We start from the raw sequence: 27,983 nt of genomic DNA on the forward strand, positions 1-27,983 counted from the left end.
CCCCTGCCCACCACTCTCTCTCTTTAAAACCCCTCCCTGTCTTTTTCTCTTTTACATCATTTGGGTGTCCTGTTATCCTGCAAAAACCCAAAGAGGAAGGCAGTGCAGCTGAATTTTGCATCTTTAAAATACTGCACTAAAGATTAAACTTACGTCATGCATTATTCTGTATTCCGATTTCAATGTTAACTTTTTTCTTCTGTGGGCATTATTGGCACTGTTAACTGTTATTAAAGGGACAGTGTGGTCTGGTAGCCACTGCAGGTAAGGAAGGACCTCTGGTTGATGAGAACTAACAGGTGTTTGCATTTTGCAAGTGAGCCGTTGGACAGGTGAAAAGGAGCAGAGAAGGGTTTTTGTTTGCTTAAGTGTATGAATAAATTACGCGCACCGTGGAGTCGCTTCCTGAACTGTCTCCTTCATTCCCACCACTTCAAGTTTAATCTTTCCCACAGACAGTTCACATGAATAAGAAAATGATGTCGCCCTCGTGAGTCATTTAAAATCTATATGACTTTCTTTCTTCTGTGGAACATAAAAGGAGATATTTTGAAAAATATTTCATTTTTTGTCTATACAAACGAAGTTAATCATATGGACACATTATTTCAAATGTCTTTTTTTTGTGGAACAAAATAAGGTATTAAAGTGAGCAAAAATTACAGAATTTTCATTTTTGGGTGACCTATCACTTTAAAATCACTTTGAACACACTTTCCCCTTTTAATTTTAATAATTAATTTAAGTAGTCCACTAACAATGTCCAACAGTGAACATACAATACATATAAACAAAAATTTCACCAAAAAAATAATTTTTACCTTTAACCTTTTTTGAAGGGTTGTGTGACACTGAAAACTTGAGCAATAGATTCTGAAATTTCACAGGAATAAATTACTTTTTAAAACAGAAACTGCTAGTTTAAATTGCAAAAATATATAAAAAATTGTTTTTGATCAAATAAATTCAGCTTTGATAAGCATAAGAAACTTCTTTCAAAAACATGAACAATTATTGTAATTAATCTTAACTTTGACCTGTGTGTGTGTGTGTGTGTGTGTGTACATGTATCAATGAAACAAACAAATTAAATATAACAATTGCAACTGAAAGTACTATGAACTTCATATCACCACAGCGAATTCCCAGTGAAAAGCACTGTGACTGCGGGAATGCCCATAAGCTCTTGCACTTGAATAATTTAGTTATGTATGTTTAGTCAAAACAGAAGGATTAATGAGTATGTATTTCATTTATTTTTTACATTTTATAAATTAAATATGTTTTAGCACTAATTAATTTATTTATTATGATGTTTTATCATAAAAATGAAGTCACCATTAGGGTCATTTGTGTTCCCTTTGCTAAAATTTCAAAAAAAAAAATTCTTCAAACTAAATGTATCTAAAAAGGCTAACACAAAGGCTAACTTTGCTTCCTAGAAAGCACTGGTGTTTTTCGCTTGAAATGTAAATCTAGTCTGTATGCAATTCAGCAAGTGAATTTTACAGCCCCACAAAAACAGCTGACTCTGGAAGAATAAACTGTCATTCGTTCATTAGTTCATGCTAATGAAACGAATGCTGTGATCTCTCATCTGGGTTGCACATTACACCCTGTTGCCACTGCAGTGCCACTTCTCTTACATTTGAATATAAATTTTTCTTCTATAAAAAGAAAGCGATGCTCTGATGGGACAGACATGAGGCAATGCCTGAGGGGGTCGTGTCCAAGGTCCTGATCGCATAGGACTGGATTGGTCTCCTCTCTCTCATTTCCTTTCTTTCTCTTCCTGTTTCTCTCACATAAGCCTTAGGGAAGATCCCCTCCACTACAGAACTTCACAACACATCGAGTATTTCGGTACGAATGGGGCGCAGTCACACGTGTCTGTACACTCGAGATGACAACGGGACAACTCTGAGGCTCTCATGGCTGATTTGGCAATGTCCAGTGAAAGTGCTACTGTGCCAAGATGTGGAGAAAGGATTTATGGACTTAAACGAAAGGTGTTTCATTTGGTACGACCCCTACTGAGAAACAATAGCTAGGGGCGCTTCTCTTTCATTTATGATTTCTCTCTCATCTCAGTGACCTTTGCATGCCGAGGTTAGGCTGTAGTGCGCACAAGCTCATGCAGACTCATATTGTTGCATGCCTCACTGCAGCCATAGAGAAAAAAGGCATTTTGTTTCCTCGATGACACTATGAGCAAATTAAAGCCTTGTAGTCTCAGATACAGGTGCCAACATCATAGAAACACAGGGACGCTGGTGTAGGGAGATTTAAATAAAAAAATGAAGCCAAAAAGTATGTCACCACTTATTCATTCTCATGCCAAAAAATTTATTTTTTTTGCCCATACAATGAAACTCATAGAAGAGAAATGTTCAAACTGTCTTCTTTTGTGTTTGACAGAAGAAATAAAGTCATACAGGTTTGGAACACCAATAGGGTGTGTAAACTATGACAGAATTGTAATTTTTGGGGGGTGAACTGCCCCTTTAAGAATGGCTGCTGAGTGGATCAAATGTGACGCTCTCTGATGGGATACAAAGAGAGGCTGTGCGATGAGGAGGATTACAGAGTAATACCACATCATCAAACAGCAAAAAAAGAAGGATTTTCACCTCAAAATGGAACCTGATTTTCAAATGGTTATATTCAAAGTGCAAAGCTTCCAGAAATTTCTGACACTGGGACAGCAGTAAGACTCAAAACAGAGCGGCTGAAGTGAGTCACATGACAAAAGTCTAATGCTTGAGGCCAATGCCCCTTTGTGTGTTTGAGACTGAGCCCCAAACTTTTGAATGGTAGTACATTCTAAATAAAATATAAAATACAATACATTCATATTTTGATTTCTCATGTCTTTCTATGAAATCACTTCCAATTATTTGAAACTCATCTTTACTGTTTAATCTTCATATATATATATAGTGTTCCTGTAGCTCAATTGGTAGAGCACTGCGTTATCAAGCACAAGGTTGGGGGTTCGAGTCCCTGGGAACACATGATATGTAAAAATTGATAGCCTGAATGCACTGTAAGTTGCTTTGGATAAAAGCGTCTGCTAAATATATATATATATATATATATATATATTTAGCAGACGCTTTTATATATATCTGATCATTTAGTGGAAAATGTATACACTAAATGAAAAATAAAAACCCTCAGGTACATATCACCAGTGTAAGTGTAAATGTAGTCCAAAGCTACAACAAAAATTGATCTTGAATTTATCTAGTGGGGGGGCTTTTACCCCACTCTACACTCTACACATTTTAGAAAAATAGTTCTAAACAGTACCAGAAAAGGGTTCTTCTGCTTGTAACAATATCAGAACCCTTTTTGTTGCTAAATAGAACCCTTTTAGGGTTCCATAAAGAACCGTGCTTTGAAAGTGCTATATAGAAGTGTTTATAAATAACCTTTTCAATTATGGTTTATTTTCATTAATATTATTGTATTTATATAATTAGTATTATTAATATTATTTGTATATATTATTTATTACTTTTGTTTTTTACCTCTATCATGTCATATAATATCTTATAGCATTTATTAGGGTTTTCATAAAAACAACATCATGTCGTGTCAATTAGGTACTTTAATTTTATTTAATGACGTGAAATTGTAGCAAAAATGACAGTGATCTAACAACCGTTATTAGCAGAATACATTAATTAATGACAATTGACACTGAACAAAAATAAATATTTAAAGAAGTAAAATAAATCTAGAAACAGAAAGTAGTTTAAGAAGAGGTTACAGTAAAAAAATGTATTTTCACAGTCCTCTATGATGTCTGTAAGTCCATCATCATGTGTGTTTTGGTGTGACTGAGTGACCGTTTCTCTCTGCAGATGATGAGGTTGCAGGATGTGATAGCATCTGAAATACACAATTGAGTTTAGAGTTACAATGAGCCTCCTTCCAGTTGTCTATGTAAAAAAAATGTTTATGGGGGTCAGAAGTAGTATGTGAGCACTTCACAATATTATTTTTATGGATAAACCCCTTCATAGTCATGTATGATGCCTTTAAGTCCATCATATTTGGTGTGATTGAGTGCCAGTTTTAGTGGCAGTTGAGTTTCAGGTTGTGGGATATTGATGCATCTGAAATACACAATTGAGTTTAGAGTTGTCATTTGTTCATGTAAAAACAATTATGTTTATGAAGGCCAAAAGCAAAAATGGGCAGAATGTGAGATCTTCACAGTGTTAAAAGCAAAAAAGTGATATAAATTCATGGGATAGCTTTAATATTTTTGTGACTGGGTATGTTTATGCATAAACCCAAGTAATAATTAAATTAGATTTACATTTAATCATTTATTCAATCACCAAAGCAACTTACAAATGTGGGTAATAGAAGCAACCAAAATGACAAAAGAGTGACAATATATAAGTGTTGTGACAAGTCCCAGTTAATCTAATGAAGTAGGCTTCTTAATTATTTCTTTATTTTATTTTTTATAATAAATAAAGATAATAAAAAGTAGATAGAAAATAGACAGAGCTAGTATTCAAGGGTCAAGTTCTTATTTTTTTTTATAATAATTAAAAAGAAAACAAGTAGTAGTGTTGTGAATTCTTTATGGTTTTTCTCTTATTGTCCGTAATTTATTCTGCTAATGTGTTAAGTTACGGAAGATGCGCTATGTAGTTTGAAGCAGATACAATTCTAACGTAAGTGAGGTATTCTCTGCTACGCAAGCGCAGCAGCCGGAGTTTTGTAGCTGGAGTTTCATAGCGTGTGCAGACTTTCCACTCGTGAGCAACATCCTTGAGTGCAAGTTAAAGTTACTGACAAAGTAAGTTCATAATACGATTCTATTTTTAATGCGGAATGTTTGTGTGCGCGGCAACTATTTCTGGCACTAAGCCAATATTGCCGCTGTTTTGTGATCTGTGTAATTATCAGCGCACTCGCGCTAGCACGGACGCTAATACCACTAATATTTGCAATATGAATATGTTTAATTCTTCCCCTTATGTGTATAATCCTATATTTTACAGTTTGTTATCTGTTGTTATAATAATGCAGCATAATGTGATTTATGCTATTGTATTTATTTCCATAGTTTATATCCTTTCTTTCTTAGTATTGTAAGGGGATATATGAGAGTTGTTGATAATGTTTCATTCGTAATTTACTGTTGAATCATAACAGTATGTAGACAAGTCATTTATTTTGTTTATTTGTTTATTACAGAAACTACCTCAGTTGTATACTGTCATGTGTACAAGGTTGAAACTTGCACAAAATAAAAGTGGAAACGAAATCTGATGACTCCTCCCTGATCAGAGTACTGAAGTGGTTAACACCATTAAAAACTAGCAATCAGTGGGGCAATCCCCAACAAATGGTCCTTCGAGCCGGATCTTGACTGCTTCAGAATGTCATCAGATGATAAACCAACATCACTTCTCCATGCTGATACACAAGCAAGACCGTCACGGCGAGGTCAAGCCCCCAGACACCTTGAAGATTACATCCTTGACTTCCATCACCGACCTGCCCTTTCTTCCAGTCCTGTTCAGAGGGAGTCAGAGGAGCATAGAGGAGCAGCAGCCGCAGTGTATACAAGTCAAGCAGATGCAGCATCCATTCAAGGTATACGTCGAGTCACGCCTAGTCCAAGTCAAGCAGATGTACTGAGTATGGACTCATTGACTAAACTCATGGAATCCATGAACGCGAGGGAGGAAGAAGAGACAGTTGAAATGGACGATCTTCTCAGGAAACTAGACCAACTTAAGAAACGTAAGCACCGCCGAAACGAAATGATGGAACACATCAAATCTTTCTTGAGGGAAGAGGATGAGGAGGACAATGAACCAGTACAGGCTATTGCATCACCACCATCTTTTCCAGCACCTTCTAGTTCATTAAGCCCTCCGCCCATACACCCACATGACACAGTGGCAAATGTCAGCACACAGGCTACGGTATGCACCCCAGTGATACATGAAGAAAAGTCACATGAGACAGGTGCTATCTCTAAAGCAGAATTACAGAGTTGCAATTTTGGATTCACTCCGATCCATCCACAACAATCCAAGACTGCAGGTTTACTGTTTTCTCCCATCTCATCTGGCATAGCATCTCCTGTTTCACATCTTTCACAACCCCAAGTATATGAGCCTTTCTCATCTCATTCTTCCAGAATTCTGCCTGGTCAGGAACGAGCTTTGACTCATGACACTGAACGATCATTCCAGCCCCTTAAGCCACAACAGCTGATTTCGCCATCACCTGTCTATCAACATCTTATGGCACCTCATGGCTATCTTGTTACACCACAATCAAAGATAGACCCAGTGAATGTATTTACTTCATCCAGTCATGTCCCTCCTTATCAAACAATGATGCCATCAACGTTACCCTCTCAAAACATGATTCCTGGCTTACTCCCTTCCATGAGCCCTGCACCAGTTGTCGTCCCTCCACAGCTGTTGCCAACGCAGACAGCAGCCCCACCAGGTTCAGCTCAGCGGACATTGTATAGCCCCCCTAAGCCTAAAATTCCAGACTTCACAAGTGACAGTGAAAGAGAATTTGCAAATGTGAAGCTGGCATTGGACAATTTGCTTGAGCCTTACCCAGAACTAACAGAGAAGTATAAATATCATGTACTGTTGGAACATCTTAAACTGCCTGAAGCTCAGATGATAGCGCAGTCCTGTCGACATCACCCATATCCGTATTCAGCAGCTATGCAAGCACTGCAGTTACAGTATGGCCAGCCACATCAACTGGCACAAAGTGAGATAGCAGCCATCCTCACATCACCAGATGTCAAGCCCAATGATAGCCACAGCTTTCAGAGCTTTGCTTTGCGAGTTCATCTCCTAGTCAGTATGCTGCTGTCCCTAGAAGGACCAAGAGGGATGGAGCTTAATTGCTGTTCACATGTAGACCGCCTGCTTAGCAAGCTGCCAAAGTATCTACGGGATGGCTTCATTGAGTTCCTTCAACAGCAGGGAAAGCTTAACTCCATAAGTCTTAACCCTTATAATCTACAGGACTTTGCTGGATGGCTGCAGGTTAAGGCACAACAGCAGAGACTGTCCATTCGGTTAGTACAGCGTTACCAGCATGAGAGACTTCCAGGGGTCAGTAAAGAGAAACCCCCAGTTAAAACAAAGGGTTCAAATCTAGTTGTTTATCATGGTGCATCCCAAGCAGAGACGGCGCTTTCTACCTCCCCTAAAGAGCTAAAGCTTAAGAAACCATTCAAGGTACACTGCCTCTTTTGCAACAGTAAAGAGCATTACATTACCCGTTGTGATAAAGTCAAAGAGCAGTCGGTAACTGACCTTCAGAAGTGGATTTGTGATGGAAAGAGATGCTGGCGATGTGCCCGATTACATGTACCCGAGATATGCAACCTCAAAAAGCCATGCTGTGAATGTGGTGGAATACATCTCCAGGTGCTTCATCGTATAGCCTGTGATGATCCAACAAACTGTACATCAAGCACATCAGAGAGTCGCATTTATCTTACTCCTGCTAATGTGACCTGCAGAGTGCTTCTCAAAGTGGTACCGGTGCTGCTACATAGCGAGTTCAGGTCAGTGGAGACTTACGCTATACTGGACGATGGAGCGCAGAGAACCATGATTTTACCAATAGCCGTCCACAATCTTCAGTTGGAGGGTGAACCTGAAACACTGGCTCTACGTACAGTAAGATCCGACATCACTCACCTTTCCGGGTTCAAGATTAACTTGGAAATTTCTCCAAAGAGTGAACCAGGGAGGCGCTTCCAGATACGTGGGGCCTTCACAGCTTCGGGTCTGGATTTAGTAGAGCAATCATATCCAGTGCAGAGACTTCAAAAACGGTACGCTCACCTCAGAGAGCTTCCGTTACAGTCATTCCACAATGTGCGTCCACTGGAGCTGATAGGATCAGACTACGTCCATCTTATCACAGCAGATCAGCCAGTCCGTCGAGGAACCAGAGGTGGTCCAGTTGCAGTGCACACAGCCCTGGGGTGGGCCCTACAAGGGGCAGAGGACTACACGCCAAGTCACAACTCAGTGCAACAGTGTCTTTTCATTTCAACTGGCTGTCCAAATTACCTGCTCTGTCGTAATGTTGAGAAATTATGGCAGCTTGACGTCCTGCCATATCGAAATGAAAAAGTAGTGGTTCGATCCAAAGAAGATCAGGAGGCAATTAAACTTCTCGAAGGCCGAACACAGAGGATTGAGGTGGAGGAAATACAAAGGTATACCACCCCCCTCCTCCGCAGACCTGGAGCTCCAAAACTCATAAGTAGAATTCAATCTGTTATGCCTAGTCTGAGGAGCACAGAGAGGAAGCTCCAGAGAGACCCAGAGAAAGCTGCTATATACTCTGGTGAGATTAATAAGCTTGTTAAAGCAGGTTATGTTATGAAGCTCCAACCTGAAGAAGTTACCAACTCCGAGGAGGCATGGTACATCCCCCACCACTTGGTGTGCCACAATGATAAACCAAGGCTGGTCTTCAATTGCTCATTCAAATATCAAGGTTTTCGCTGAATGATCAGCTTCTGCCTGGCCCTGCTCTTGGCCCATCATTGTTGGGGGTCCTCTTGAGATTCAGACAACACCAAGTGGCTGTTAGTGCGGACATTCGCGGACTGTTCCATCAGGTCCGTCTGTTGCCTGAGGACAGACCTCTACTCCACTTCATCTGGCGAGATTTACACTGTGACAACTGTCCAGACGTCTATGAATGGCAGGTTTTGCCGTTTGGTACAACTAGCAGCCCATGTTGTGCCATTTTCGCTGTGCAACAGCATGCTCGGAATAACCAAGAGAATTACCCAGATGCTCTACAAACAGTGCAGCAGAACTTTTATGTGGACAACTATCTGGCAAGCTTTCCAACCACATCCGAGGTCAAGCTAACAATTGATCAACTGCGCAGTCTTCTATCAGAGGGTGGATTTGACCTCAGACAATGGGCTAGCAACCAACCATCAGTGATATCACATTTACCCACGGAAGCAAGGTCCTTGTCGGCAGAACAATGGTTGGGGCAGAGCAAGACTGATCCAATGGAGCCAACATTGGGTCTCCGGTGGAATTGTGCTGCTGATACCCTAGGATACCACTATCGTCCCATTGAATATGCCGCACTAACAATGAGAACAGCTTATCAAGTGCTAGCCACGCAGTATGATCCTTTGGGCTTCATTGTACCTTTCACCACCCGAGCAAAGGTGCTCATTCAAAGGCTATGGTCCAAAAAAAGAGAATGGGATGACCCAAACTTGCCGCCTGATCTTTATGCTGCCTGGAACACCTGGGAAAGTGAGTTACAGCATCTTAGTGTGATAACCATTCCTCGCTGTTATTCATCAGTTCCCAACAATGCTCACCAAAAGCATGACCTCCATATATTCTGTGACGCATCTGAGAGAGCGTATGGGGCAGTAGCTTACTTGGTAGAGGCCACCGAAGATGTCATTCATACTTCCTTTGTAATGGCTAGATCGCGAGTTGCTCCCAAGAGGCAACAGTCCATGCCTCGCTTGGAATTATGCGCAGCATTGGCAGGAGCACAGTTAGCAAAGCTTTTGAATGACGAACACACTCTTACCATCCAGCAGACAATTCTCTGGACAGATTCTACAACTGTGTTAGAGTGGCTTCAGTCAGATTCTTGTAGGTTCAAAGTCTTTGTTGGAACACGAGTCTCAGAAATACAGGAGTTGACAGAGCACAGTGTTTGGCGCTACGTGGACACGCAGCAGAACCCAGCAGACGATATCACAAGAGGTAAATCACACTTAAGTTTTACTGGGCCTGGTCGTTGGAGTCAGGGGCCATCATTTTTAAAATTGGGTCATGAGCACTGGCCAAAGAGACCTGAACAGGTAAAGTCAGAAGAGCTACCTGAACTGAAAGGGTTTACTATCTGCTGCCTAACCATTATGGACCCAGATCAAACCCTTCCAGATGTTACTCAGTTCAGCACATGGAAAGAGTTAGTGGAGGCAACTCGACAGACATGTCGAAAGGTAACAGATGATTCGGATAAAACCCAGCTCATAGATCACCGTGAAGCAGAATTGCTACTACTGAGAGAGTGTCAAGCTCAGAGTTTACCTGAGGACAAACAGCTCTTAAAACACACAAACATATACCAATCCACAGTCGACTAACATGTCTTGCTCCAGAGTGGGATCCAGAGACTAATGTACTCAGAGTTGGAGGGCGATTACGGAGACTGGAAAGCCCAAGTGTGGAACAAATTCATCCAATAGTGCTAGATCCACAGCATCCAGCAACAAAGCTTCTCATTAAAGACTTTGACGAGCGCTTGTTGCACCCGGGTACAGAACGAGTGTATGCAGAAATACGTAGGCAATACTGGATCTTACGAGGACGCCAAGCTGTTAAACACCACCAGCTTAACTGTGTATCCTGTCAACGATGGCGAGCGCAGCCCAAGGTACCACCAATGGCAGATTTGCCGCCAGAGCGGCTCAGGCTTCTCTGCCCACCATTTTATTCTACAGGAGTGGACTGTTTCGGCCCGTATCACGTTAAAATAGGCAGAAGGATTGAGAAACGTTGGGGTGTCATTTTCAAATGCCTCACCACAAGAGCTGTCCACATAGAGCTTCTCAACTCCATGGATGTGGACGCTTTCCTGCTTGCTCTCCGGCGATTCATAGCCAGACGTGGCAGTCCAAAGGAGATCAGGTCCGATTGTGGCACAAACTTTCGTGGTGCTGAACGAGAACTGCGAGAAGCCTTTGCAGCTATGGAACCCCAATTAAAGGAGCAATTAGCCGATTACCAGATCCTCTTCAAATTCAATCCGCCTAATGCTCCTCATTTTGGTGGTGTTTGGGAGCGAGAGGTCCGCTCCATTAAAGCTGCTCTCCAAGTGGCAGTTGGAAGCCAGTCTGTCTCTGAAGATGTCCTGTCTACAGTTTTAGTGGAGGTAGAGTGCATTTTGAATTCAAAACCCCTTGGATACGTCTCAGCAGATGTTGCAGACCTCGATCCCATTACACCAAACCTTCTCCTCATGGGGCGGCGGGATGCATCACTTCCGCTTGTGGCATATGCCTCAGGAGAAATGGGGCGGCGCAGATGGCGACATTGTCAAAATCTTGTGGACCAGTTTTGGTATCAATTTACAAGGAACTACTTACCTGTACTTCAGACACACCAGAAATGGCACAAACCATCTGACAATTTGGCAGTAGGCTCAGTGGTCTTGATAATTGATCCACAACTTCCCAGAGCTCAGTGGCCTATTGGTAAAGTGGTAAAGACTGTGATTTGATTTGATTTTTATTTTCACAATTTTACATACAGACTGAGAAGTCGTTTACCAAAAATAATGACTGTGGTCAGTAAGGATGGATGTGTGAGAACAGCAGATGTCCTTGTCAAGGGCAAAGTGTACACAAGGCCAGTTGCCCGCCTGATTCTGTTGCCAGCTTTTGAGGATGATACTAAAGACTCTTAAAGAATTCATTTACTTGCACATTTACTGCTCAAATGTGGGGGCGGCTGTTGTGAATTCTTTATGGTTTTTCTCTTATTGTCCGTAATTTATTCTGCTAATGTGTTAAGTTACGGAAGATGCGCTATGTAGTTTGAAACAGATACAATTCTAACGTAAGTGAGGTATTCTCTGCTACGCAAGCGCAGCAGCCGGAGTTTTGTAGCTGGAGTTTCATAGCGTGTGCAGACTTTCCACTCGTGAGCAATATCCTTGAGTGCAAGTTAAAGTTACTGACAAAGTAAGTTCATAATACGATTCTATGTTTAATGCGGAATGTTTGTGTGCGCGGCAACTATTTCTGGCACTAAGCCAATATTGCCGCTGTTTTGTGATCTGTGTAATTATCAGCGCACTCGCGCTAGCACGGACGCTAATACCACTAATATTTGCAATATGAATATGTTTAATTCTTCCCCTTATGTGTATAATCCTATATTTTACAGTTTGTTATCTGTTGTTATAATAATGCAGCATAATGTGATTTATGCTATTGTATTTATTTCCATAGTTTATATCCTTTCTTTCTTAGTATTGTAAAGGGATATATGAGAGTTGTTGATAATGTTTCATTCGTAATTTACTGTTGAATCATAACAGTATGTAGACAAGTCATTTATTTTGTTTATTTGTTTATTACAGAAACTACCTCAGTTGTATACTGTCATGTGTACAAGGTTGAAACTTGCACAAAATAAAAGTGGAAACGAAATCTGATGACTCCTCCCTGATCAGAGTACTGAAGTGGTTAACACCATTAAAAACTAGCAATCAGTGGGGCAATCCCCAACAAGTAGAATAGAAATAGAATTAATAGTTAGTGTTAAATTAAAGAAAAAATAAATTGTAACAATATGTATTATAAATTCAATGTCTCTGTTACTTACTTAGTGGAGAAGAGAAGTATCCTCAATGTAACAGACCTGCTCACACTTGCATGTGACCAAAAAACTAAAAAGAGAAAAGAACATGTTTGCTTGGAAACCAGTTACAATTTTAAAGTTAAATTTGTATTTTAATTAAAGAATGAAATTATTTACCTGTTAAGAGTGTGTTGGCAGTCTGTGTCGTTAGATGGCTAAGCTCCAGAAAATCAGTAATGAGGAGCTTTGACAGTTAGGTGATTTGAAAAACAAAAAGACGGAGAACCCTAAAAATAAAGAACCCTAAAATCTAACAAAAAGAACCATTTCAGCATAAAAGGCTTCTTCAGGATGCTATGGTTCTAAATAGAATCGTTACTACATGTAAAGAACCTTTAAAGAACCTTATTTTTTTTAGATAAAGGAACTTGTCATTAATGTTTGTACCTAAACCTAGAAGCTAGTTGTCCATGAATGTTCTTCAATCCCTTTTCAGTTCTAAGCTGAACTGAAATTTACAGTACTCCAATTTCAAAGTCTCGAGAGAAAGAGAGAGAGAGCAATACTTACTAGGTCATGGTTGGTGGCGTTCGAGTCATCTTCAGGAAAAGGCTTGGAGACCCCCAAAGCAACACAGTTAGCAAAGATGGCTAGGAGAATAAAGATATCAAATGGTCTGGAGTCATTTGTTAAGGTAAACATGATCTTAATAGAGTGCCGTTACATTCAACAGATATTATTTAGCAAGTTAGTAGTTGTTTTTACAGCAGATAGTGGTAAACAGTTTGAAAGCTTGACGTTTATCACTATTAGTAGTAGATGAAACTTTGTTTTCTGTCATTGACTAAGTTGCAATGGATACTTCCACTCCACAAGGTGAAGGGCGGCCCTGCGGATGGGGTTGTTCAATTTAAGGCAGAAAAGTGCTCTGGGGGCACGTTGGACTTGGTTGGAGCCCTGGATCTGCTTCTTTACATGCTGACTCTTCTTCTTCTGTGTTCCAGTAGAGCTGGTGGTGGAGTTGAGCGTTTCTGTACGGTTCATCTTTGGCTGTCCATTTTCCACCCACTCGTCTTTCTCTTCCTCGTCGCCCTCATCGCCCTCTCCTCCTTCACCTCCCTCCTCTTCCTCCTCTTCCGCTTCGCCACCACCCTCCTCTTCCTCGTTGGAGTACCCATTCCCTAAAGAGAGAGGTTTAGTCACTTAATAAAGGGTCATATGCCTGAATGACACAGCAAACAACCAGTATCTGAACTGAAAGTAACTAATGCATTGCCAATAAGTGACAATGATACATTAAATTGATCAAAAATATTAATGTTACTAAAAGTTTCTGTTTCTATCAAATGGTGAACTTTTGAACTTTCTATTCATCAAAGAACCCTTAAAAAAAGTCGTGTTTTCACAAAAATATTAAGTAGCACAACTGTTTCAACATTGATTATGTTTATTAAGCAGCATATTAGAATAATTTCTGAAGAATCATGTTACAGTGAAGAAGAACTCCATTTTAAAATATATTAAAATATAAACAGTTATTTTAAATTGTACTATATCACTGTTTTTACTGTATTTTTTATCAAATTTTATTTTTTTAACTAATAAGAACCAATAAAACATACATATAGCATTTCATATAAAGGTATAACCCCAAAAAATATCCTGTTGCCTGCTTTGTCCTGAGTTGTGATAAACATCAGATGAGAAAAGCTTTTCTTCAATGTTAATCAGATTATTCTTTTATTTATTTATTAATTTTTTTGGTCATATCCAAAATCCTGCTCCACATTACTTCAGTCCTGATTGGCTAGGAATGTGTTACAATTTTTCTTCATGTGTCGACAGAAATTACTGATTATTCTTCACCAAAGCTTAACAATAAGTATTTTTCCACTTACTTCTACTCCTGTTCAAATTTCTACTTGTTTATTTGCCCTAAAACAACAATAAAAAGTATGCCTTTAAATGCTATGAATTTAAATGTGTAATTTATATTTACATTTATAATTTGAAATGTATAATCTTAAGTACATAATATAATATTTTTATTATTTAATTTACAATAAAGAAAAATATATTATTATACATTTTTTTATACATGTAATTTTTCATCAAATCTTAAGATATAGAACCAGCCCAACAGGGCAAGTTACACTTCGGGCAACAGTTTGGTCAGCTGCCCCGAAAATCTCCCCAAACTGCCCCAGGCCAGTGGGTCATCCTTATTGTTGAGCCATGGGTCTAACTCACAGCATTAACTACTGTATATGAAACTCGAATGACTCCGATCATATTAAAGAGGGTGAGGGAGATAAAGAAGACAAAGCTTTCTAATCTGCCACAGTCTCTGATGAAAAAGAGGCCTCTGTACTAGGTGAGGAGGACCACACAGTAACAGCTGTGACCTACTTCCCACTGTGAGAGGGGGTGCAGAGTGGGATTCTGGGCCAGCGGTTTCATATGTGAGTACCTGTGGATTTATGATGTTAGCCTCTAGCACAGCTAGCTGACAGCTAACAGAGAAAGTCATAGATAGGGTAGGGGTAAGAGAGAGATCGTGAGGACACTGTGCAGATAACGAATTATAAGACCTCGGTGAGACCGAAGGGAAACCTATTAGCCAGAGATAACAGCAATCAGTACTTTCACTGAACATTTCAAAAGGGCAGGCAGGAGAGAGAAATAAACTCCTGTGTGAGGTTTGTAAAGTGAGCTATCATGACTGCTGCACTGCGCTGATAAGGACACGCTCTAAATGGAAATTGAGGGGCCAATTTAGCGCGTCATTAAAAGAAGGTATTATGAAAAATGAGTTTTTGTTTTGGCTGCAGTTCTGTGTAACCCTCACTGGGATGGCTTACACAAGCCAACAGGCCCTTTTTTTTTACTTTAAACACAGGTTTGTTGAGTTTTCAATCATGGCATTATATTTGCTGTGTGTCTATAATTTCACACGGGGTTGAGTTTGAAGTTTACAGTTACGAAATTTACATAAACAAGCTTTATCAGTGTCTAGAACATACTGGATAAACAAAACTGACCTCAAAAGCATGAACTGTTCATTTAATTTTTGTCTGTAATTTAAAACCATGACAGTGTGCGCTAATAATTGTGTGGCTGTGGATACTGAGACAATTTTATGATTCTCACTAATAGATGATGATTAAACAAGCATGAAGCTCTTTTGTAAGACAGTTGATTTGGACTTAATAAAAAATAAATAAATAATAAAAAATAATATTACCTTGCAGTATGGCATTATTTTTTCAGTTGACGGCTAAAACACCAATTTAAGTGCTCTGCATATTGATATATTACATAGGTCAATGCTTTTGTATATTATCTATATTTTATTTATTTTAATGGAATGACCTAAAGGATGTAGAAACATGTGCAAAGAGACACATACAACAATTCTCATGTGCATGCTTGTTTCTAAAGCAGAAGGATTTGGTTCTTGTTCTAGGTAGGGAACAAAGATTAGACGACCATTTAATCAAACTTACTACCAGCAGAATATACATTTGCTGTCTCCAGAGGCCCTGCATTACACTCTACTACGTGAATTAACCTGCAGTGCTGGGGTTACTGGGCTATGATGGAAGTCAAATTATATCTGTAATTGTGGGTTGCCTGCAATCAGAAATTCATCATAAAGCGCATGTGCAGGTTGTGCTCTCAAAATGACCCTGTGGCGGTGAAACATCTGGTGCTGCAAACACGAAATATAAATTGAAAAATAGATTCATACTTCCATCTCTACAGAGCTAATGGTTCAAAACCTTCATCTTTCATTATAATTAACATGTATAACATTTTGTGTTGCTGTAATTAGTACAACTGTCAATTATTCTGACAGATGAGGTGCAGTTTCCCTACTTCAACTATTATTTCACATGGTTAAAATGGTTAGAGTGTTTGTTTTAAGATTGCAAATAGTGTAACAGTAAAAACCTGTTTATAGGATAAACTACCTTTCTCTCTCTCTCTCTCTCTCTCTCTCTCTGTGTGAGTGTGTATATATATATATATATATATATATATATATATATATATATATATATATATATATATATATATATATATATATATATAATTCAGTTTTTAAGTAACCCATCCAAATGTTAACATATTTTTTACAGTAGATTTATAAATGAAGAAGTATTGCCAAAATTTTCTGCATAAATCATCACAGCGGTGTTGAATTCTTTTTTTTTTTTTTTTTATTTAATGTAATTTTCTAATGGCGTTTTATAATATTTTCTGCTAATTAGTTAAGGTTTAGTGGATTGTTTTTGTGTCATGTCATTTTTAAATTTTTGTGTGGTTATATAAAGACTTAACTGACTTAACTGTTGAAGAGCAGTTAAACCTAAACTGAAATAAAATTACTGCACATTTCCTATAGACACGGACACAAGTTTACACAGCGATTTGATATATGACAACTAAAAAGGTGGCTACACAACGTGGTGTGTGTGTGTGTGTGTGTGTGTGTGTAATGATTATATGAATTTAGTAATAAAATAAAACTTACTTTTTCCGTTCTCCTCATACATGTCGGAGATTGTCACTTATACGTATAATGATTTATATATATATATATATATATATATATATATATATATATATATAATGATTATATGAATTAAGTAATAAAATAAAACTTACTTTTTCGGTTCTCCTCATACATGTCGGAGATTGTCACTTTGACCTCATTGGAGCAGAACGCATGATCCTGACGTTTGTTTCTTCACTCACATTTTTGAGACATTTTTCCAAAATGAGCTTTTTCTTTGAAAGCAGACAGTTTTCCAGTTGTGCAGTCCTGGACTTGTATCCAAAGATGCGTTCAGTCACCTCCTAAATGCTTTTCATTCTGAATCAATGGAGTTGTATTAAGATGGTTTGAAAACAACAGAAGCGTCTAACTTTGAGCACGTTAGGGACAAAAAATAAAAAGTATAGACGTTACTAAATAAAGCGCATCCTCTGTTCTCCATCTATCTCCGCATTTAAGCCATCAATTCAGGATTAAAGAAAAATGACTCGTTTAAAGGGACATGCAGCCTAGAAACTTATTAAAGGGAGGGATATTGGGCAAACGATTTTATGGAGCGTCGACAGAAAATGTGGGCGAGTCTTTTCTCATTTTCTAACGCAACGGATGAGTCTACACACACACACACACACACACACACACACACACACACACACACTGCTCACGAGCGCGACTGCATGTAGGATAGCTATCCGAGCATGGCAGATCAAAATGCAGTTATTGATTTACTTATTCAATTTTTATTTAAATTTAAAGGTTTACAGATAACAAGGGGAAGGTATCTGGGGAGAAAAAAAAATCCCTAAAAAAAATTAGGCTGTCCATCCCAGATATGGACTAAAATAAACAGTAAAATATGTACAGTACTTTTAGCTGTGTTTCCAAATTGAAAAAAAAAAACAAATTTCCTATCTGTACAATACATGCCATGAAATTACATTAATGTACCAACCTTTGTAAACTATAAAAAATATATTGCAGTAAACAATAACTTAATAACATAATATTATCATCATCATAAAAAACTGCAATGTACATTACTGATGACTAAAATAAGTAAAAAAAAAATTAAAATAAATAAAAGTTGCTAAAATTCAAACAAATGTGACTTCTGGAACAGCATGCCTTATTAGACCTGTACAAAGATCTAGCATCGTCTGTATGTCTTTTAAATACAAGTGGGAACAGAAATCAGCTTATCAAGCACAGTTATCCCTGGGGAAGAGGTTACCTGCACTTGTCGTACATTAAAATCAGCTTGAAGCTTTTGTCTGCAAATGAATTCCTCCTGACATTCCCATGACTTTACTCTAAGTCTAAGTCGGTGTAATCTCCGCACGCATGTACTGCTTCAAAGATGTTTGATTCAAGGCAAATTCAGGCACCTTCAAAAAACATAATATGAATGTTAATATGAACACAAAATGCTGGGCTAACTTCAAAAAGGAAATAGTTTTAATATTTTCCATCTTATGATGGTCTAAATAGACAGTGCTATCGGTTATTCACCATTCAGCACTGAGAGACACTTGTCATCCAGAGGGATACAGTACACTAATTGCAGAGTCAGTCTTTGTAACAATGAGTAACAGCGGGTTAAAGTGCACCAATGCCCCCCTTTGAACACACCATGATGTTCTTTTTGCTTCACTACTATGGATGTCCAAGTGCAAATTATCTTATTTTCTCAAGTCTTATGCCTATTCAGCAGTCAAGGTCATTCTTTTCATAAACACTAACAAAACACATCTGAATATAGTAAGAGGAAAAGTGTGAGAAAGTGTCTTGATTTTTTTTATAATTTTTGGAATGATCTTAGCCTACTAATATATACTTACTGTACTATATAGAAACGGACAGAGGAATAAAATAGTCTACTGTAGACTGCTATGCACTACTGTAGTGAAGTAATTAAACAAATGCTTGTTAAAATGGACACATAAAAATGGACAGTTATTGCCCTCTAGTGGTTACACTCTCAGCTCTCAGCAGGATGACATCATAAAATATGTTTATAAAACAAAGTGCATGTGGATTTTGAAAGATTACTGTAGGGTGCTGCCCCTTTAAGGACGTGGATTCTGTGGGCTCATGTGATCACCTAGGAAGCAGGGCAAGTGAAAGAAAAAAAAACTGAACTGAACCGATCTGAGTGCGAAAGCCCTGTTGATGCTCATATGCAGACTTTCTAATGTTCTAACAACTACAGATAAAACCCTTAATCTAAACTATATATTCCCAGCGTGGTGAGTAACTTTTTGTTGTTATAAGTGTATTAAAATCATTATGTAGATCGCTATTTGCGATTAGCGCCTAAACGCCAAATGTGTTTAAGCTATTATGTTTGGTTTGATATAAGATAATATTGCCTATTGTCATATTTAAGCAATATATGTTGCATTTATTCATTAAACAGATCTAATATGTTTATCACACACATTGTTTAATGCTAATAGCTATACCACACGTGATTTTTGCGTTGTAGGGAATATCTTTGATTTATACTTTAATGTTTATCATCGTCTGATGTTATGTTGTAGAAACTTATGTGAGAAGTGAAACCATTACTGGATACTAAATGTGAATTGTTTGTATTTACAGTTTGACCGCGCACACACCTAAATGTGTATATTGTGAGTTCTACACAAGTGGAATAAAGAAAAGAAAACCACAAAATCCAAGTTAATGTTATCATTTTTATGGGTAACATTAAAGTCAAACACGAGGAGTTAAGAAGATTAATGACAACATGGACCAAGATTCAGAAACAAGTGTAACTCCTGATCAACAACAAAAATGTCTCAAGCGTCAACGTGGATGTGCAAAGGCTACAGTGACACGCTTGATGACACAGATTACAACTTCTATGAACGGTAACCAGCCCAAAGAAGTGGAGATGAAACTTGCTGCTTTGGATGAGGCTGTTATGCGGTTTAATGAAATTCATGACATGTACCATAAAACATTAGAAGATGATGATGACCTTGATGCTTCTAAGGGCTATTTAACATCGGTCCTGCGTGATGTTCAAGACTTGCAGCACTCAGTCTTGAGCTGGTTTGAGGACTTTAAGCCATCAATGGGGGATCCAAACATAGAATCCTCAGATGGACTTGACTTCCAAGAGGAAGAGCGGAGGTTTGATGAAGCTGCTAAATCTCCAATGTCTTCTGTAGACCAGCTGTCTACCCAGCTTCAAGGGCTACAAAATCTAAGACAGAAAGAAAAGGAAGAGTTTTCCATGTTCATCGCTCGACAGGAAGAACGCCTACGTGCAGAGTTTAAATTACAACTTCAGCATGCAGAATTGGAAATGGATGGACTGAAAGGCTTACTGAAACTCAAAGATGCTGAGATGGAGGAAAATCGTCGAAAGGCTGAGTTAACAACAATAAATAAAGACTTTTCCACTCCTGTCTCAGGTAACCCATTCATTAACTTCCGTTCCTCACTTTCAGCAGTGAATGAGAATTCTCTATGCCAACTACTAGACCTATCAAGGCAACAATATCAGTCACACATCGATTCCATGCATCTACCACCAGTTGACATCATCAAGTTTGATGGAGAACCCTTAAAGTACTGGCAGTTCATGAGATTGTTCTCCTCTGTGATTGATAAAGAGACAGTGCCAGATCAAGAGAAACTCACTCGACTGCATCAGTATACTGTCGGCCAAGCTAGAGATGCTATCTCACATTGCTTGTACAACCCCAACTCTAGCCTGGGCTATGCTGAAGCCATGGCTATTCTGAAGAGACGTTTTGGCAATCCATACGCGATATCACAAGCATGGGTTGACAAAGTGCTTAATCACAAAGATATTAAAGACAACAAGCAGTTGCAAAGCTTCGCAGACATTCTGTGCAGCTGCCGAGACACTTTGAAGGCAATGAAGTGTGAGGAAGAGCTGAATGGTGGACGCACTTTGCTACAAGTTGTGGAAAAGCTACCTGAAGACATAAAGAAAAGATGGCTCACAATAAACTATGAGATAATCAAGTCTGGTCGCTTGCCAAAGTTAGATGACATAGTCAGTCTTGTTCAATCAGAAGCTGATAAGAGAGCAGATCCTATCTTTGGGAATCTCCTTAGCTCTGCCAGTCGAAATTCTCCAGCAAGTTCTAAACCAAGTACTAAGTCAACTTTCAATAAGAAAAAGCAGACATTTGCAACAGTGTCAGTTACTAATGAATGCACCACATCATCCACACCAAAACCAACATCAAGATTTAAGTGTCCAAAGTGCACTGACGGACACTTTCTGAACCAGTGTCAAGCCTTTAGAGCTCTGTCTGTTCAAGAGCGTTTGGCCTTTGTTCAACAAAAGCAACTCTGTCTGAACTGTTTCATGAAAGGTCATCGCAGCACAGTCTGTACTCGCACTTGGGTATGCAAGGTGCCTGGATGTGGGAAAAAACACAACAGTTGGCTGCACTCCGCCATTGTAGCTTCTAACAATAACGACAACGGCCAATCTACTAATCAAGCTACTGGAGGTGAGCCAACTGCTGACCCGCCTCAAGCCATTCAAGCACATGCCACTAGAAAGTGCATTGAAGCAAGTCGAAAGAAGATTGCACTTCCCATCGTGCCAGTAGTGGTTTCAGACAGACACAACAGATTTTCTATGAATGTCTTTGCTTTGCTTGACAGTGGCTCTAATGGGACATTTGCTTCTAAGAAGTTAGTTCACGCTCTTAAACTGGAGTCACGCAAAATGAACATTAAACTGAACACCATGGAGACCAAAAATCTCAACGTGGTCACCTTAGCGGTGGACCTACGAGTTGAAGATGCTCAACAAAGGAAATCTTACCTGATGAAAGGAGTGCTCTGTCGGGATCACCTGAACATAAGTCTAGACAACTTTGTCACACAGCATGAGGTGTTCCAATGGCCGCACCTGAAGGAAATTGCTGATGAAATCAGTTTACCTGACGTTGATCTAGCTGATGAGGTTCACCTGCTGATAGGTCTAGACCAACCAGACATACTTGCTCCTCGTGAAACACGCTGCGGTGAATCAGGCGAACCCTATGCGATTCTAACTGGCCTGGGGTGGACACTTCATGGGCCAGTAGCTGATGGTTCAACCTCTGTTTCTGCCAATTTCATTCAAGCTGACCACACTCTACAACAAGCTGTTGAAAGATTTTGGAAACTGGATGATCCAGTACACATGAACAATAACTCACTGTCAGTAGTCGATGAGCAAGTTGTTGATCTATGGAACAAGCAAGCAGTCAAAGAGGAAGGTCATTATACTCTACCAATCCCTTTCAAAGAACATCCACCACGACTGCCCAATAACTACGGAATAGCCAAACATCGATTAGACCTTCTAGGAAAGAGGTTAAAGAAGGACCCGATTTTGCATTACAAGTATACAGAAGGTATCAGAGACTCTTTGCTGAAAGGATATGCAGAAGAAGTCACTGACATTAACAGAGACGATGGTTGTGTGTGGTACCTACCACATCATCCGGTGCTACATCCGCGCAAGCCGGAGAAGGTTCGTATTGTCTATGATTGTGCAGCACGGTACCAAGGTACTTCATTGAATGATCATATTTACCAAGGCCCAGACCTTACCAATAAGCTACTAGGAGTTCTTCTCAAGTTTAGGCAAGAACCTGTTGCTCTGAATGCGGACATTGAGAGCATGTTTTATCAAGTCCGAGTGCCATCTGATGAAAGAGATGTGCTTCGCTTCCTGTGGTGGGAGGACAATGACCCGGACAAACCACCTAAGCATTACCGTATGATGGTTCACCTTTTTGGAGGTGTCTGGAGTCCCAGTGCTGCCAATTTTGCCTTGCAACGAGTGGCTGAAGACAACCGTGGAAACTTCTCTAATGACACCTTGGAAACCTTGAAAAGAAATTTCTACGTCGACGACTGTCTTAAGTCGGTACCAACAGTGGAGGTCGCCATTAAACTTGCTTCCGAACTCCGTGATCTACTCACCTGTGGAGGCTTTAGATTAACCAAATGGTTAAGCAATTCTAAGGAAGTGATGAAATCAATACCAACTGATGATTGGGCAAAGTCGTTACATGAGGTTAACCTTGACCAGGAGGATTTGCCATTTGAACGAACACTGGGTGTCCTTTGGGATGTTGAAAGAGATTGCTTCACATTCGATGTCAAAGCTGTGGACAAACCTGCAACAAAGAGAGGAGTATTGAGCACTACCAGTTCCATCTATGATCCTTTAGGATTTGCAAGTCCATTCGTTCTCAAAGCAAAGGCAATCTTTCAAGAGTTGTGCCGCATGAAAGTCGACTGGGATGAGGAGGTGCCGGTAGACTTAGCAGCACAGTGGCACCGATGGCTAAATGACTTGCCTCTATTGTCTGCACTGAAAATTCCAAGATGTCTTAGACCAACGTCCGCTAGTTGCTTGTTAGCGACCCAGCTCCATCACTTTTCCGATGCTTCGGAACTGGCTTACGGCGCTGTTTCATACATCAGGATTGGTGACACCTGCAGGCTGGTGATGTCAAAGTCCAGACTTGCACCAATCAAGCCAATTAGCATACCGCGTCTGTAGCTACTTGCAGCTGTAGTTGCTTCGGAGCTGGACCAGCATATCAAGCGCCACTTGGAGATTCCAATTGAAAGGACCTTCTTTTGGACAGATAGTACCATCGTACTTCAGTACATCAACAACAAGCATTGTCGTTTCCAGACATTCGTCGCCAACCGTATTTCAAAAATACATGAGCGTTCAGAACCATGCCAGTGGAGACACATTGACTCTGCTTCTAAACCTGCGGATGATGTCTCTCGAGGAATGACCATGGGAGAGATTTTGTCAAGTGAACGATGGGTTTCTGGTCCGCACTTTCTCCAACTTGAGGAGGAGCATTGGCCTGCTCAACCGATCATAAATGATTTGCCAGATGAAGCAGAAATTAAAAGAGCCAAAGTGGTCTATGCAGCTAGCATAAAACCAAACCAAGTGATGAAAAATGCAGTGGACAGACTACTGGAACGATACTCCAGTTGGCATCGATTGAAAAGGGCTACTGCTATCCTGTTGCGTGTCAAGGCTTTGTTGCGCAAGAAAACAAGAGTGCATCTATCCGACCCTCTTACTGTAAGTGAGCTCCAACAAGCAGAATCAGCCATTCTCAATTACATACAAACTGCATCCTTCGGATGTTCTCAAGCAAAACCCAGTTCTCTTCTCAAGCTTAAACCCTTTGAGGATGAAAACAGCCAACTCCTTCGTGTGGGAGGCAGACTAACAAATGCCCCAATTCCCTTTGAGGCAAAACATCAAGTGATCCTGCCTAACAATCATCACGTCACCCATCTGATTATCAGTCACTATCATCTTCGCCTGGGTCATGCAGGTCCAGAGCGAGTACTTGCAGAAATTCGTCAACGTTTCTGGATTCTAAAGGGACGGACTGTCATTAACCGAACTCTAAAATCATGTCTACAGTGTCGCAAGTTAAAAGCTAAGCCACAAACTCAACAAATGGCGGACTTACCTGATTCTAGAGTGACTCCAGGTGAGCCTCCATTCACGCGTGTGTGCACAGACTACTTCGGGCCATTCTTGGTTAAGAAGGCACGCAGTGAGCTCAAGAGATACGGATGTTTGTTTACATGTCTCACTACGAGAGCAATCCACTTGGAAGTTGCGCATACCCTCGATACTGACTCGTTTATCAACGCCTTACAGCGATTTATCTCCAGGAGAGGCCCACCCACGGAAATACGATCGGATAACGGGACTAATTTCGTCGGTGGATTACGAGAGTTGCGGAAAGCCATCAGTGAGTGGAATCAACAAAGGATTTCAGATTACTTGCTACAGCACAATGTAAAGTGGATCTTCAATCCACCTGCCGCCTCCCACATGGGTGGTGTTTGGGAGAGGCAAATTCGTACTGTTCGTTCCATTCTAAACACTGTCCTGTCGCAGCAGGCACCAGATGACGAAGGTTTGGCAACACTGTTTTGCTGCGTTGAGTCTATTGTCAATGGTAGACCAATCACTAAACTATCAGACGACCCATCAGATCCTCTACCACTTACACCAAATCATCTGTTGTTGCTTCGTTCAGGCCCAACTCTACCTCCGGGAGCCTTCGTAAAACAAGACCTTTACCGACGCAGATGGCGCCAGGTGCAATATCTGGCAGATGTCTTTTGGTGCAGATGGCTGAAGGAATACTTGCCTGCACTGCAACAACGCCAAAAATGGCTGCAACCAAAGAGAAATCTTCAAGTAGGAGATCTTGTGCTTATTCTGCATGAGAACACACCACGCAATCACTGGCCTTTAGGTCTGCTTACTCAAGTCTATCCAGGTGCAGACGGACTTGTGCGTACTGTGGAAGTGAAAACACAGGCAGGTGTCTTCATCCGTCCCGCGGACAAGATCTGCCTCCTGGAAGCCAGTCTTCTTAGTTGATTAAGTTTAATTGTAACATCACCCTTACTTTGTTTAAATGACCTGTTTGGGTCATTGGGGGCCGGGATGTAGGGTGCTGCCCCTTTAAGGACGTGGATTCTGTGGGCTCATGTGATCACCTAGGAAGCAGGGCAAGTGAAAGAAAAAAAAACTGAACTGAACCGATCTGAGTGCGAAAGCCCTGTTGATGCTCATATGCAGACTTTCTAATGTTCTAACAACTACAGATAAAACCCTTAATCTAAACTATATATTCCCAGCGTGGTGAGTAACTTTTTGTTGTTATAAGTGTATTAAAATCATTATGTAGATCGCTATTTGCGATTAGCGCCTAAACGCCAAATGTGTTTAAGCTATTATGTTTGGTTTGATATAAGATAATATTGCCTATTGTCATATTTAAGCAATATATGTTGCATTTATTCATTAAACAGATCTAATATGTTTATCACACACATTGTTTAATGCTAATAGCTATACCACACGTGATTTTTGCGTTGTAGGGAATATCTTTGATTTATACTTTAATGTTTATCATCGTCTGATGTTATGTTGTAGAAACTTATGTGAGAAGTGAAACCATTACTGGATACTAAATGTGAATTGTTTGTATTTACAGTTTGACCGCGCACACACCTAAATGTGTATATTGTGAGTTCTACACAAGTGGAATAAAGAAAAGAAAACCACAAAATCCAAGTTAATGTTATCATTTTTATGGGTAACAATTACCTTATAATCTGATAAAATGTCTAATGGCATTTTACATAAATAAATAATTGTCTTGAACTGTTTAAATTCAAAGATTCTCATAATTGCTTATCATGTATTCAGCTTTCTTAACTAATATGCATTCAGCTTTCACAAAATATTCCCTTAAATCACCTTGTTTTAATCATGTTTAGACCTTTCCTGATTTTTATTCTCATATGATATCATAACATTTAATAACACAAGAAAATGATAAGTCTTTATTTTCCTCATATCTCTCATTGGAAACCCTTCTTCACATGATCTCGCCTCTTTATCTGCTATCGTGTTCTGAAGAGATTAATTACTTTGATTTATCTCACTGTCTTTACTCGGTCTCCCTCTCTCTTGCTTTCTCTTTTTTATTTCTCCCTCAGTTTCTCTTTCTCTCTTCAGGGAGTGCCATGTTGTGCTCTGTTAGATTAAAGCTTAGCTCAGATGAGATGAATGCATGTGACATTGGTATAAACGCAAGGGGGTTTGGTTTTGCATTGTAATGTCAGCGAATTCACCTGCTGATTTTAACGTTAGATTTGCTGACCTATTCTTGAGAATTGCAGCTCATATAGTGAGCCCATATATTACAGTATAGTATTAAAGTGGGTATAGAAAAGAATCATCCCCTTTGAAATAATCATATTTTGTGCTTTGCAGCCAGAAATTAAGATGGACACAGATTTTGTTTTATCCAGCTGTATTTACTCAGTGCAACTTATAACATCCAAAGGAAAAATATAACACCAACATGTCACAGTATCACTGAGTTGGAAAAAGGATGACCCCCCCCCCCCCCCCTCAATCAGGTGTAGGTTATCACCTTCTCAGTGGCACACAAAGCCATTTGACTTTCAGCTGTGATGAGCTGTGGTCATTTTGATTAACTCAGCATGAAAAGAGTTCTACTGGAGCATTTCAGTCTTTGGTAGAGCAACTGAAGCAAGCATTCAACTATGGGTGGCAAGGCACTGTCAAAAGATCTCCGGGATAAAGCAGTGAGCAGGCACAAGTCAGGAGATTGATTAAAAAAAAAAAAAAAAAAAAAATCAAAGGCTCTATCAATGCCTAGAAGCACAGTGAAGTCTATTATTAAGAAGTGGAAGGTACAGTATTTGGTATGACCCTCCCTGGATCAGGCCGTCACTCCAAACTGGATGAAAGAGCCAGGAGAAAACTGATCAGAGAGGCAACCAAGAGGCATATAGCAACTCTGAAGCAGTTGCAGGAATTTATGACAAAGAGTGGTCATTGTGTGCATGTGACAACAATATCACAAATTCTCCAGAAATGTGGCTTGTATGGGAGGGTTGCAAGAAAACATTTACTTTGTAATTTGTGAGAAGCAATAAAGTTGCTGGTTTACAAGGTTTTTTTTTTTTTTTTTTGATTTTTGTTAAATTTGATTGAATCCAATAAGGGTCAGTTTGACCTTGAACATAAGTTGCTAGTGCTAGTAGCGTGAAAGAATAATCAACTATGGGCTAATTGTGTGCTTAAATCTGAGTGATGTGTTTTTGACTGTATGTTAGTGCGATTTTATTTGTTCCTATGTTCAGTCTATACTCAGAGGTGCACTGGAATTGCAGTAAGCAGGCACTTCTGTACTAAAACTGAGTCATATAGTCAGCACTTTCTTTCTCCATTGACTTTAACCACCAGTCAAACACATACACGCTTCCACACAAATATGGCATAGCAACAGGCGTTCCATCATCCCATCTGAATGTTTTGTTAAATAATCTATCCAAAGATGATGTCTTGCTTGGGGAGGGTGGTGCTTACGAGTTGCATGCGCTACTGGCACTGTTTCCAAGATACCAACAGTTTCCTTGGTAACCAGAGATAG

General features: G+C 39.6%; 1 protein-coding gene across 1 annotated transcript in view; it reads right to left on the reverse strand.

The window, feature by feature from the left end:
- LOC132114639 (voltage-dependent L-type calcium channel subunit alpha-1D-like) overlaps positions 1-17,319 on the reverse strand; it is a 44,679-nt gene extending 27,360 nt beyond the window's left edge. Inside the window, exons 1-3 of the mRNA XM_059522873.1 lie at positions 17,067-17,319; positions 13,258-13,576; positions 12,966-13,071 (exon numbers count right to left, since the gene is read on the reverse strand). Coding sequence (XP_059378856.1) covers positions 12,966-13,071; positions 13,258-13,576; positions 17,067-17,088 — 447 coding nt within the window. The 5' untranslated portion in view covers positions 17,089-17,319. The remainder of the gene's footprint in view (positions 1-12,965; positions 13,072-13,257; positions 13,577-17,066) is intronic.
- Positions 17,320-27,983: the final 10,664 nt, after the last annotated feature.

Source organism: Carassius carassius, chromosome 34 (genome assembly GCF_963082965.1).
Source record: "Carassius carassius chromosome 34, fCarCar2.1, whole genome shotgun sequence".
Taxonomy (NCBI): domain Eukaryota; kingdom Metazoa; phylum Chordata; class Actinopteri; order Cypriniformes; family Cyprinidae; genus Carassius; species Carassius carassius.